We start from the raw sequence: 12,403 nt of genomic DNA, 5'->3' as shown, positions 1-12,403 counted from the left end.
GTGGATGCAGAAACGGGAGGATCCCTGGAGTTTGCTGGTTTGTGGTTGAGTCTGTGAACTTTATATTTAGTGAGAATTCTTGTCCCAAAAAGTAGGGAAGTGATCTATTTGAAGAAAAACTTAACATCAGCTTGTAACTTGTAACTTCTTCAGACAGAGAGAGAGAGAGAGAGAGAGAGAGAGAGAGAGAGAGAGAGAGAGAGAGAGAGAGAGAGAGAGAGAGAACACTAGTCTTTTGGATTGAAATTCAGACTGTCAGAGTTAGGTATAACTCATCCTTTGGTGCAACAATTCTGTCCTCAGAAAACTAGCAAAGACAGTCATCCTTTCACCAGAGGCTCTGTGGAATTCAAAGTGACAATATAGGAAAGATTTAAATAACTTTAAAGAACTGATGCATTCAGTCCACATATGAGCTTGTCCTGTTCTTCTAGTTCCAAGTTCATGTCCACTACTATTCACATTTCAAGTGCACCTTCTTGCCTTCTCTTTAGACAATCAACACAGACACTTTGGCATCGGAGAAAACTCCCTATCTCTAGAAGAGTCTATGGAGAAAGCTTGTGTTATTAGGTTGTCCTTCTCATTTACTGCACTCCACTTAAAAGTCCTCCATTAGACATGCAGCAGCACTCAGAGCTCACCTTGACTTCCTTCCTCCTTCCTCTGCTGATCAGTCATCTCAGATGCACATCCCTTTGTCATTCTGTGCACCTAACTGTTCATCAGTACCTAACCAAGAAGTGTTGGGTCCTTATATCAATGTTTCCTCAATGGTCAACATCAGGTACTTGGGCATTCATCAATAATTCTGAATATAACCAGGGCTGTGTACAAACATTCAGGACAATAGAGAATTTCTTTATCATACTGTCTATCCCCATACTAATTTTTATTTTCTACAAAATCCATCATCTGTCAGTATATAGATCTGTATAAACATATTTATTCTGAAAGTTATAATAATATCAAGGTCTCATGGATCTGAAAATATTTGTATGTCATACAAACAAAACATGAGGATGTAAAAGGGTTTCTGTTTTCAATGTCTGATGACATGGGATGTTTCTATCTTCATATTTTTCAAGTAAAGAATTCTATTTTCTGCTAAAGGGGGCATGTGAGTTATTCATTTTAAGTTTGGATCTTTTCTTTCTCTTTATTTATTGCTTTTGTCAAGATTTAAGCACAATATTGAATAAAAGAGGGGTAAGGGGATGAAAGTCTCACTTTTTGTTTGAAAATTTTTGTTTTTCTGGAGTTGGCAAGCTGTAATATATTTCCTTCACTATGTTACCTTATCAAGTTCTATTATAAGTTTTTAAAGAATTTTCTATCTTAAGAAGGCATTCAATTTTGACAATATTTTTTCTGCATAATTTCTCAAGGTTGACTTTACTTATATGCAATACACATTCATGATTTTTTCATGTGTGTTGAATCATCTTTGTGTTTATAAAGGAAATCAACTTTATTACCATGTATAATATTTCTCAGCTTCTAATTTCTGCTGTTGTTATTTTATCTGTTTCATATATGTAAACAATTTGTTGTGACCTTATTTACCCCTTAATAATTTTCTCATCCACCTCCACCTCCTGTTGACCCCACTATTCCTCTCAATTTTTCTTTCCTTTTTGTGGATAATTTTGAAAATGAACTGGTTGTTCAATCTTCATTATTTTATATGTCTACTGTGGCTTTTGTTTGTTTGTATCTTCAATTTTACTTTTATTCCACTGTGATGCCATAAGTTATATAACATTTTAATTTGTTTTGCATTTGTTAATACTGTTGTATTAGATTTTCTATTTTCTTCTCTATTGTTGTGGCAAAACACCATGAGCAGGCAAGTTATAAGAGAAAGTGTTTAATTTGGTTTATGGTCCCAGAAGCTTAGATTTTATGATGGCAGAGCAAAGGCATGGTAGCAGGAAGAGCTGAGAGTTCACATCTTTGTTTGTAAGGTTGAGATAGAGGAGATGGAAATGTTGTAGCCTTCTGAAACCTCAAGGTACAATCTCAGTGACACTCCTTCTCCAACAAGGTCACACCTAAAATCTTTTCTGGTATATTCTTTAATTTCATTCTTCAAAGACTTAAAATTCTTATCAAATAGGTCTTTCACTTCATTGGTCAGTGTTACCCCCAAGATATTTTATGTTATTTGTGGCTAATGTGAATGATGATGTTTCTCTGAATTCTTTCTCAGCCCCTTTTTAGTATTTGTGTATATATAGGAGGGTACTAATTTTTTTTAGTTGATCTTGTATCCTGCCACATTGCTAAAGGTATTTCTCAGGTATAGGGGTTACCTGGTATAGATTTTGAGGTCACTTTTGTACACTATCGTATCATCTGCAAATAACAAAAGTTTGACTTCTTCCTTTCCAATTTGAATCCCCTTGATCTCCTTTTGTTGTCTTATTGTTATGCTAAAACTTCAAGAACTATGTTGAAGAGATATGGAGAGAGTGGACAGCCTTGTCTTGCTCCTGATTTTAGTGGAATTGCTTTGAGTTTCTCTTCATTTAACTTGATATTAGCTGTCGGCTTGCTGTATATTATCTTTATTATGCTTAGATATGTTTCTTGTATCCCTGATCTCTCCAAGGCCATTATCATGAAGGGGTCTTGAATTTTGTCAAATGCTTTTCCAGAACCTAATGAGATGAGCATATGGGTTTTTTCTTTCCGTTTATTTATATGATGGGTTATATTGATAGATTTTTTTCATATGTTGAACCATCCCTACATCTCTGGGATGAAGCTGACTTGATCATGATGGATGATTTTTTTGACATGTTCTTGGAATCTGTTTGCCAATATTTTATGATTATTTTTGCATTTATGTTCATGAGTGAATTTCATATGTAATTCTCTTTCTTGGTTGAATCTTTGTGTGGTTTTGGTATCAGGGTAACTAGCCTCATAAAAAGAGTTTGGCAATGTCCTGACTGTTTCTATTATGTGGAACACTTTGGAGAGTATAGGATTTAGCTCTTCTTGGAAGTTCTGGTAGAATTCTGCACTAAAACTATGCTGCCTTGGGATTTTTTTGGTTGGGAGGTTTTTGATGACAGCTTCTATTTCCTTACAGTTTATAGGTCTATTTAAATTGTTCATCTGGTCTTGATTTAATTTTAGTATATGGTATCTACCCAGAAAATTGTCCATTTCTTTTACATTTTCCAATTTTGTGAAGTACAGTATTTTGTAGTATGACCTAATGACTCTGAATTTCCTCAGTGCCTGTTGTTATGTTCCCCTTGTAATTTCTGATATATTAATTTGGATGTTCTCTCTCTCTGCCTTTTGATTAGTTTTGATAAGGGTTTGTCTATCTTGTTGACTTTCTTGAAGAACCATCTCTTTGTCTCATTGATTCTTTCTATTGTTTTTATTTCTATTTTATTGATTTCAGCCCTCAATTTGATTATTCCCTGTCCTCTACTCCTCTTGGGTGAGTCTGCTTCTTTTTGTTCTAGAGTTTTCAGGTGTGCTGCTAATTCACTAATACAAGATTTCTTTACTTGCTTTATGTCGGCACCTATGCTATGAACTTTCCTCTTAGCACTGTTCTCATAATGTCTCATAGGCTTTGTTACGTTGTGCCTTCATTTTCATTGAATTATAGGAAGTCTTTAATTTTTTCTCTATTTCTTCCTTGACCCAGGGGTAGCTCAATAGTTCTCTGTTCAATTTCCATGAGTTTGTAGGCTTTCTGAGAGTAGTGTTGTTGTTAAATTCTAACTTTAAACCATGGTGATCTGACAAGATATAGGAGGTTACTCTAATTTTTTTTGTATCTGTGGGTGTTTGCTTTTTTACTGAGAATGTGATCAATTTTAGAGAAGGTTCCTTGAGGTGCTGAGAAGTTATATTCTTTTGTGTTTGGCTGGAATGTTCTATAGATGTCTGTTAAATCCATTTGAGTCATGACATCTGTTAGTTCTCTTATTTCTCTGTTAAGTTTCTGTCTGGTTGACCTGCCCACTAGCGAGAGTGGAGTATTGAAGTCTCCTACTATTAATGTGTGAGGTTTGATGTGCACTTTAAGCTTTAGTAATGTTTCTTTTACATATGTGGGTGTTCTTGTGTTAATGGTATAGATGTTTATGGTTGATACGTCTTCTTGATGATTTGTTCCTGTTATGAGGATAAAATGTCCTTCTCCATCTCTTTTGATTGATTTTAGTTTGAAATCAATTTTGTCAGACATTAGAATAGCTACACTCACTTGTTTCTTAGGTTCATTTGATTAGAAAAACTTTTCCTAACCCTTTACTCAGAGATAATATCTGTCTTTGAGGTTTAGGTGTATTTCTTGTATACAGCAGAAGGCTGAATCTTGTTTTCATAGTTATTCTTGTAGCCTCTGTTTTTATACATAAATTGAGTTCATTGATATTAAGAGATATAATGACCAGTGATTATTAATTCCTGTTATTTTCAGCGGTAGTGGTTTTTGTTTCCCTTTTGGGGGTTTTGCTTGTAGAAGGCTGTTTCCTGTATTTTTGTGGGTGCAGTTAGCTTCCTTGGGTTGGAGTTTTTCTTCTAGTACTTTCCGTAGGGCTAGGTTTGTGGATATGAATTGTTTAAATCTGGTTTTGCCACAGAATATCTTATTTTCTCCATTGATGGTGATTGAAAGCTTTGGGTATAGCAGTATGGGCTTACATCCATGCCTTCTTAGTGTCTGTAGCACATCTGCCCAGGAACTTCTTGCTTTCATGGTTTCCATTAAAAAGTTGGGTGTAATTCTGATAGGTCTACCTTTATATGTTACTTGACCTTTTCCTTTGCAGCTCTTAATATTCTTTCTTTATTCTGCATGTTTTGCATTTTGATTATAATGCTGAGGGGACTTTTTTTTAATCCAGTTTATTTGGTGTTCTATATGCTTCTTGTACCTTCATAGAGATATCTTTCTTTAGGTTGGGAAAGTTTTCTTCTATGATTTTGTTGAATATATTTTCTGTGCCTTGGAGCTGGAGTTCCTTTCCTTCTTCTACCCCTCTTATTTTTAGGTTTGGTCTTTTCATGGTATTCCAGATTTCCTGGATGCTTTGTGTTAAGAATTTGTAGGATTTAATGTTTTCTTCGACCAATGAATCAATTTTCTCTATAGTATCTTCAACCCCTAAGAATCTCTCTTCCGTCTCTTTTATTCTGTTGGTTATACTTGCCTCTGTAGTTCCTCTTCATTTACCCAGATATTCCTTATCCAGAATTCCTTTGGTTTGTGTTTTATTTATTGCCTGTATTTCAGTCTTCAAGTCCTGAACAATTTGCTTCACCTATTCTATTGTTTTTTTTCTTGGTTTTCTTTGAGGGATTTATTAATTTCTTCCAATTTTTTGGTTCTCTTTTTCTCCATTTCTTTAAGGGAGTTTTTCATTTCCTCTTTAAAACTGTCCGTCATCTTCATAAAGTTATGGGTTTTTTTTCCTGCTTCTTTCCAATTAGAATTATCAAGTCTTCCTGTTGTGTGACCACTGGGTTCTGGTGTTACCATGTTCCTGGATGAATTCTTGCATTGGTGCCTACCCATCTCTTGCTTCAATTGATGCTGGAAGTGTTTTTGCATCTTGGTCCAATCCTTTCAGTGGTTGTCTGAGTCTTTGAGAATTGCTCTTGATATGCTCTGTTCTGTTAATGTCTGTGTCTCAGCGAGTCACTGAGATCTCTCTTAGCCTTCTCTCTTGGTCTCTCCTGGTTCACTCTCTTGGTCCACTCTGTGTAGTCACAGCTTGTGCTTTAGAGTTCTTCCCTTGGTCCTCCCTCTTGGTCCTCTCAGCAAGAAACTTTCCTGCTAACTGACTAGATAAGCTGAGGAAGGTGGGGAAAGGGCCCAGGGTTTTGACCCACTATGGAGGTCCTAGAGTGTGGGGTGTCCTGCTAATTGGCTGTTCACTTACCTCTCGGCCCTCTCTGTATTGTAGCAAGCTGTGTTTCAGAATTCCACCGAGGTTGCAGGAAGATGGGAATGTTTGGGGGCAGAATGAAGCTAATAACTTCCAGGATCCAGTGGATGGGGGTGGGTATTGGGGCAACCTACCTGCAGGAAACTGTCTTGCTGGCTGGCTAGAGAAGCCAATGCCATTGGGGGAGGGCCCCGGGATTTTACCCCACTATGGAGGTCCTAGAGAGTTGGATGTCCTGATGGGTGGCTGCTCACTTACCTCTTGGTCCTCTCTGTATTGTAGCAAGTTGTTTTTCAGAGTTCCACAGAGATTGCAGGAGTATAGGCAAGTTTGGGGGCAGGATGCAGCTAGTAGCTTGCTGAGTCTCATGGATGGGGATGGGTTTGGGGGCAGCCTACCTACAGGAAACTCTCTCCATTACATTCTTTAATTCAGACAAATATTCTTGCTATGACCTCACCATATCCAAGATTACAGGAGTGAGTTAAAAATTCCTGTCTATCTTTTTTTCTACTGTAATCTAAAGCTAATGATTTCTCAGCTTCAAAATCTTCAGCTCTCTTCTGCCTGATCTCATCTGCTAGATAAGCTTCCCCTTGGGTATTATATTGACTCAATGAGTTTGTTCTTCCCATGATTTTCATCCTTCACAAACTCTATCTCAGATGTGAATTTATCAATTAAAGCTTATATAAATTTGTCACTAACCCTGTTTACTTCGTTGAAATCATTCATGACTTTAAAATTTAGACTTCTGAGTTAATTGTCTGGTTTTACATGAGTCTTATACTTCTGGATTTATTATTGAAGTGATATTAACCTTTGGCAGAGTCATATTGCTTGTTCTTTGAATTTTTTTGTTTCTGAATCACAATTTGTGCCCCTTTGTGTTCTTTGAAATTTTTTTGTTTCTGGATCACAATTTGTGCCCCTTTGTGTTGGATAGCACTTTGGTGAGTGAATAGCCTTTGTTCAAGATCCCAATCCCCAGGAACACTCAAAGGGAGAAAGAAGACCAAATCAACACAAAAACCAACCTAATATTTGCATGAGAAAGAAAAGAAGAGCAGTTTTAAACAACTGCACTCCTAATACTAACAAAGATATGATAATATAGGAAAACTGGGAAGTTCAGGTTAATTAAGAAAGAACTGCAAAGCAGTTGTGTGCCTTGTGGTAAAGAGAGAAGCAGCAAGATTGGAAGGAGAGAAGTGTATGGGATGAGGATAGATGTTGCAAAGAGGAATGATGATCATGAAGAGCATAACCCAGGTATGGAGGTACAGAAAAGCACAATAAATGTTGACAATAGTCCTTCATTGTTGGTAAGCTGAAGAGTGGATGCTTTGTTGCTCTTCTCAGTCTTCTGCTTCTGAAGCTCCGTAGGTTTGAACAGTTGGGTTCTGATCCTTTTTCATTGTCAGCTCTCGACAGCCCAAGCCAGGATCAACCGTATTGGGCCTAAACTGCACCTTACATCATTCCCAGCCACTGTGGGAGGGATAACACAGGGAACTTTGCTAGTCTGCGTTCTCACGGTGATCTCTCTGATCTCTGTTCCGGTGAAAAAGCAGCAGGTACAGGAACAGTCCTCATTCAAATCCCACTGGCCAGTGTGGTAATGGGAAGTGAAATACCAGGGCATATGTGCTTTCTCAGAATTCCTCTGTGGCTCTCAGAAGGGGTGAGAAGAATCTATCAAAAATATATGGACAGGTGAGAGTGAGGTAAAACACTAAGTGATCCTGCCTGCCTCAACCATGCTGATATTGGTTTATGGGCCTGCTTGTATCTACATACATCTTCACTGATCTTCCTAGAGGATGGCACGGTATTCTAAGACCAGGTACTTTCTATTCCCTTTTTTGTCTGGCCCACACATCCTATCCCATTGGCCTGTGCTGTTTTATCTACACAAAACCTCAGCTAGCTCTCAGTGCACACATTGAATCTATCAAATGTCTAACCTCGTGTCCGAAATGCTTCTGGCTCACAGATACAACTATATATTGGACATTTCTGGGTTGCAGAATGATAACAGCTGTCATTATTCATCTCTGTAGCTTAAGAAACTCTTCAAAATCACTAGAGTTTTCCCCTGAAGAAATTATTAGTGATTATAATATCTTCATATTGACGTGTTTCTTGGTATTGAACTTGTTTTAAAACATTTGTATAATGATTACTTTAAATTTTCAGCTACATTTGAGCTCTTTTTAAATATTTATTTATTTATTATGTATACAATATTCTGTCTGTGTGTATGTCTGAAGGCCAGAAGAGGGCACCAGACATCATTACAGATGGTTGTGAGCCACCATGTGGTTGCTGGGAATTGAACTCAGGACCTTTGGAAGAGCAGGCAATGTTCTTAATCATTGAGCCATCTCTCCAGCCCCTACATTTGAGCTCTTGATTCATTCATTAATTCATTTATCTGTTATATTTATTTTTTTCTTTTTATTGATAATAGATTCCTCTCTCTTACAATGCATCCTGACCACAGTTTCCCTTCCCTCTGCTCCTCTCAGCTCTCACTAATCCCTCTTTCCCTCATATCCACGCCCCCTCCATTTCCTCTTTAGAAAATAACAGACCTCCAATAGAGACATCCAAATAGGACAAAACAAAATACAATAAAACAAGGCAAAAATCCTCCTATCATGGCTGGACAAGGCAATCCAATAGGGGAAAGAGTCCCCAAAACAGGTAAAAGAGTCAGAGACACACCTGCTCCTACTTTTAGGACTCTCACAAAAACACCAAACATTCAGAGCACACGTGCAGAGGAGCTGGTACAGACCTATTCAGGGCCCACACTTGCTGCTTCAGTTTCTATGAGCTCATGTTAGCCTTGCTGAGTTGATTTGATGGTTCAAGTTCTCCCAAAGTCTTCCATTCCAATTGACTCCTGAAATCTTCTGTTCTCCTCTTCTCTGCAGTTCCAAAATCTCCTAGTAGAAGAAACCAATGGAGACTTTCCATTTGGACTCTTTCTCTGTATATTGCCTGGTTGTGTGACTCTGCATCTCTCCAATCTGCTGCTGGAAAAAAACCATCTGATGATGACTGGACAAGGCATCAGTCTATGAGTATAGCAAAATATGATTAGGAGTCATTTTACTGACTTTTTTCTATCATGTTTGGTTCTACCTCAGGTCTCTGGGCTATCCAGGAAGTGTAGGCTATGAGTTCCCTCTCATGGCATGGGTCTCAAGTTAAATCCAAACTTGGTTGGCCACTCCCACAAGTTCTGGGTCTCCATTGCCCCAGCACTTCTTGCAGACAGAACCAATTGTAGGTTGAGGGTTTTGCGGCAGAGCTGGTATCCAGGATTCACGTTCAGTAAGCTGCAAAGTACCTTTCACACCAGAGAGATGATAACGTAGGGGTGAAGTCTCCATGTATGAACCAGCTAGACCTCTCTACATTCAAAGAGCTGTGTTGATGTTGTCCTTGGCGATAGAGCTCTACTGTCAGTTTTCAGAGAGTGACTTGTCCTACACCTGAGGTGTTTAGGGATTTCCATCAGATCTCCATGGCCAACAATTAAACTGGATGCAACCCAGTCCCACCATGACTAGAATCCTTGCCTGGCTATAAAAGATAACCAGTTAAGATTCCATGTCCTTCATTACTAGGAGTTCTCATCAGGCTCACCTTCAGAGCTTCCATGAAGTTTTCATTGCAACAAGTTTCCACAACACCACCAAATGCCTGCAACTACAGATGTCTCTCCCAGCATTCTCTCCTTCCATCCCTTCCACACCCAACCTAATCCCTACTGCTCTCTTCCACAACTGTCCTCAGTCTACCACCAAAACTCTATTTTATTTCCCTTATCATGGGGTTCCATGCATCCTCCTAGAGCCCTCCTCTTTGCCCAACTTCTCTGAGACTATGAATTATAGCCTGGTTATCATTTACTTAACAGCTAATGTTGAGTCCATTTGCCTGAAAACTTCATGATGTCATGTTTTAGCAGTTGTGTGATCCAATACATTCAAGGCTGTTGCCCACTTAATCCTTCATTTGTTACATTTCTTAACTGCCCACTGTGGCCTCTGTAGAGAGGCAGACACTTGTGATATAGTAACAGACCTCAGAAAAGTCTTGCTGTCCTTCAAGGCCTCTCTGCTTTCTAGTTTCAAAAATGTGAAATGGTGACCAGCTCTTCTAGCCCAATAACTCTGGCTGGTCCCACAGAGGTCATAGTAACCAGCCCATTCCCTTCTTGACTCTCATACTTGATTCCATTTTTCCCCATTGGAAGACCTCTCTCCCAGTGACTAAAGGCGGCTATTGTTCATGCTGGGACTTCTACACTTCTCACCTGAGGAAAAAACCTCAGCCTCAGGACAGAAGGCAAATTGTGCTCAAAGCCCTGTCTCATTCTGATACAGCATAGGATGCTGAGTGGCTGTACCGGAGCAATCAGCGACTCCAGCGTGGGTAGATGATCTGGTTTGCAGGTAGTCCAAGTCAATGAAAATGTTATTTGGAAGTAGTTGCTAAAATTTAAGATTTGACAAATGTCTGTAAACCTGTTTCCTCCTCCTCATGAATCAGGGTCAGTCATTCCCACAGAGCAGAGTTAACCTGAAAACCAGAAAGTATACAGCAAATGCTTATGTCTTGTTTTTCATTTTAGGGACAATATTAGAGAATTTCTAAGCTTGGGTTCAGCCACCCCAGCTACCAACTGGACTAACAACACAGCAGTGAATGAAAGTGTCTACAATCAATATTTAAACTGTTCTACGAATGGTACACTGTTCTACACACTGAATATCGTTACTGTCATCGTTTCCCTGGTCGGGCTGGTTGGAAATGCCATAGTGCTTTGCCTTCTTGGCTTCTGCATGCACAGGAATACCTTCTCTGTCTACATCCTCAACCTTGCCGGGGCTGACTTCCTCTTCCTCTGCTTTGAGACTTTATATTCCCTGGAGAAGCATTTCGATATCCATGGCATCTACATTGATATACCCAACTCTTTGAATATTTTGCTCAATTTTGCTTACCTTGCAGGTCTGAGCATGCTCACTGCCATTAGTGCTGAGCGTTGTCTCTCTGTTGTGTGTCCCATCTGGTATCGTTGCAGACGCCCAAGACATACATCAACTGTCATGTGCACTCTGCTCTGGGCCTTGTCCCTGCTGTTGAGCCTCCTGGAAGGGAAGGCATGTGGCTGGTTTTATGGTTTTGATTATGGTTGGTGTAAGAAACTAGATTTCATCACTTTTGCCTGGTTAATTGTGTTAATTGTAGTCCTCTTAGGGTCAACCCTGACTCTGCTCGTCAGAATTTTCTGCGACTCAAGACGGATACCAGTGACCAGGCTGTACGTAACCATTGCCTTCACAGTGATGGTCTTCCTGCTCTTTGGCTTGTCCTATGGCATCTACTGGTTTTTCTTATTTTGGACTGGGATAGTTTTCATCTGCAATGCTTTTGAGATGTCATCATTTTTATCCTGTGTTAACAGCTGTGCCAATCCCATCATTTACTTCCTTGTTGGCTCCATCAGGCATCACAGGTTACAACAGCAGACTCTGAAGATGCGTCTGCAGAGAGCCATTCAGGACACTCCTGAGGAGGAAGTTGGAGTGAGGGGCTCTTCAGGAGAGCCTGAAGAGCAGGGAACAGTCTTGTGCAGCAGTTGAGAGTTGCTTTGCTCATACAGAAGTGGGGATGAGAGACAACTTTGTTTTTATCCATGTGGGCAATTTTGATAACATTTTCAATTGAATACCTTACATTATATATGTTGAAAAGAACAATTATTCTTGTGAAATTTGAATGAGACAAGACTATTCAATCAGGTACTGCTTGCAGCATCCCTGAAGTTGCAGCACAGGGCCAGAATAGCTCCCACTGTGGAGAATCACAACCCCTCGGGGGAAGTCTTAAGGCCATGAAGGAAAGGTCAATTTTTGGGGGTATTGAACTTGACAATGATTAAATTAATGTTATATTTTGCACTAATATTCTGTTTGTAACACTTTTGTCTCAAAATAATTGAGTAAAATTGCCCACAATCCCAGTCTCTTTTAATTTCTGAAGGCTTTAGAATATGTGTATAACCTTAAAAATATCTCTTGTATAAATTGCTTAGCAAACAAATATGCAATCTTAAGACAACCTGTTAAATTTGCCTTAACCAGATTAGAATAATCACATTCAAGCTGGTTGTGCCCACTATTTAAAGCAGGTTTTATAATCAGATATATTAACATCTCTGCATGCTTGAAGGTGAATGTAGACTGCCTTCCTGTGGTTTCCTTTCACTATGCCTTGCTTATCAATCCAAGGACATGGTTCCCTCTTCTCTGTATGTATTCATTTTGATCCTCCCTCTCTGGGGAACCATATTTCATAACAAAAGTTTTCAATGGTTCCACTAGCCTTCATTTCTTTTCCACAGAGTCCCTGTCAGATTTACATGGTTCCCAGGTGCTGATAGCATTGTCTCT

The 12,403-nt window shown here is 39.0% G+C and overlaps 1 protein-coding gene across 1 annotated transcript; it reads left to right on the top strand.

The window, feature by feature from the left end:
- The first annotated feature begins 7,147 nt into the window (after positions 1-7,147).
- Positions 7,148-11,593, top strand: LOC142837847 (mas-related G-protein coupled receptor member B4-like). The gene is made up of 3 exons (XM_075953213.1): positions 7,148-7,252; positions 7,352-7,545; positions 10,579-11,593. Exons 1-3 carry the CDS (start codon positions 7,148-7,150, stop codon positions 11,591-11,593), a joined length of 1,314 nt encoding a protein of 437 aa, XP_075809328.1.
- The last annotated feature ends 810 nt before the right edge of the window (positions 11,594-12,403 follow it).

This window comes from Microtus pennsylvanicus, chromosome 18 (genome assembly GCF_037038515.1).
Source record: "Microtus pennsylvanicus isolate mMicPen1 chromosome 18, mMicPen1.hap1, whole genome shotgun sequence".
Taxonomy (NCBI): domain Eukaryota; kingdom Metazoa; phylum Chordata; class Mammalia; order Rodentia; family Cricetidae; genus Microtus; species Microtus pennsylvanicus.
Note: the sequence above shows the minus strand (reverse complement) of the source record. Positions and strands in the feature narration are given on the sequence as shown.

What these genes read in the sequence shown, in the direction of transcription:
- LOC142837847 (XM_075953213.1), top strand. Translation starts at nt 7,148, where the DNA reads ATGAGGATAGATGTTGCAAAGAGGAATGATGATCATGAAGAGCATAAC. An exon ending in ACAATAGTCCTTCATTGTTG is followed by an intron (nt 7,253 to 7,351) that starts GTAAGCTGAAGA and finishes TTTCATTGTCAG; the next exon opens with CTCTCGACAGCCCAAGCCAG. An exon ending in AAATCCCACTGGCCAGTGTG is followed by an intron (nt 7,546 to 10,578) that starts GTAATGGGAAGT and finishes TTTTCATTTTAG; the next exon opens with GGACAATATTAGAGAATTTC.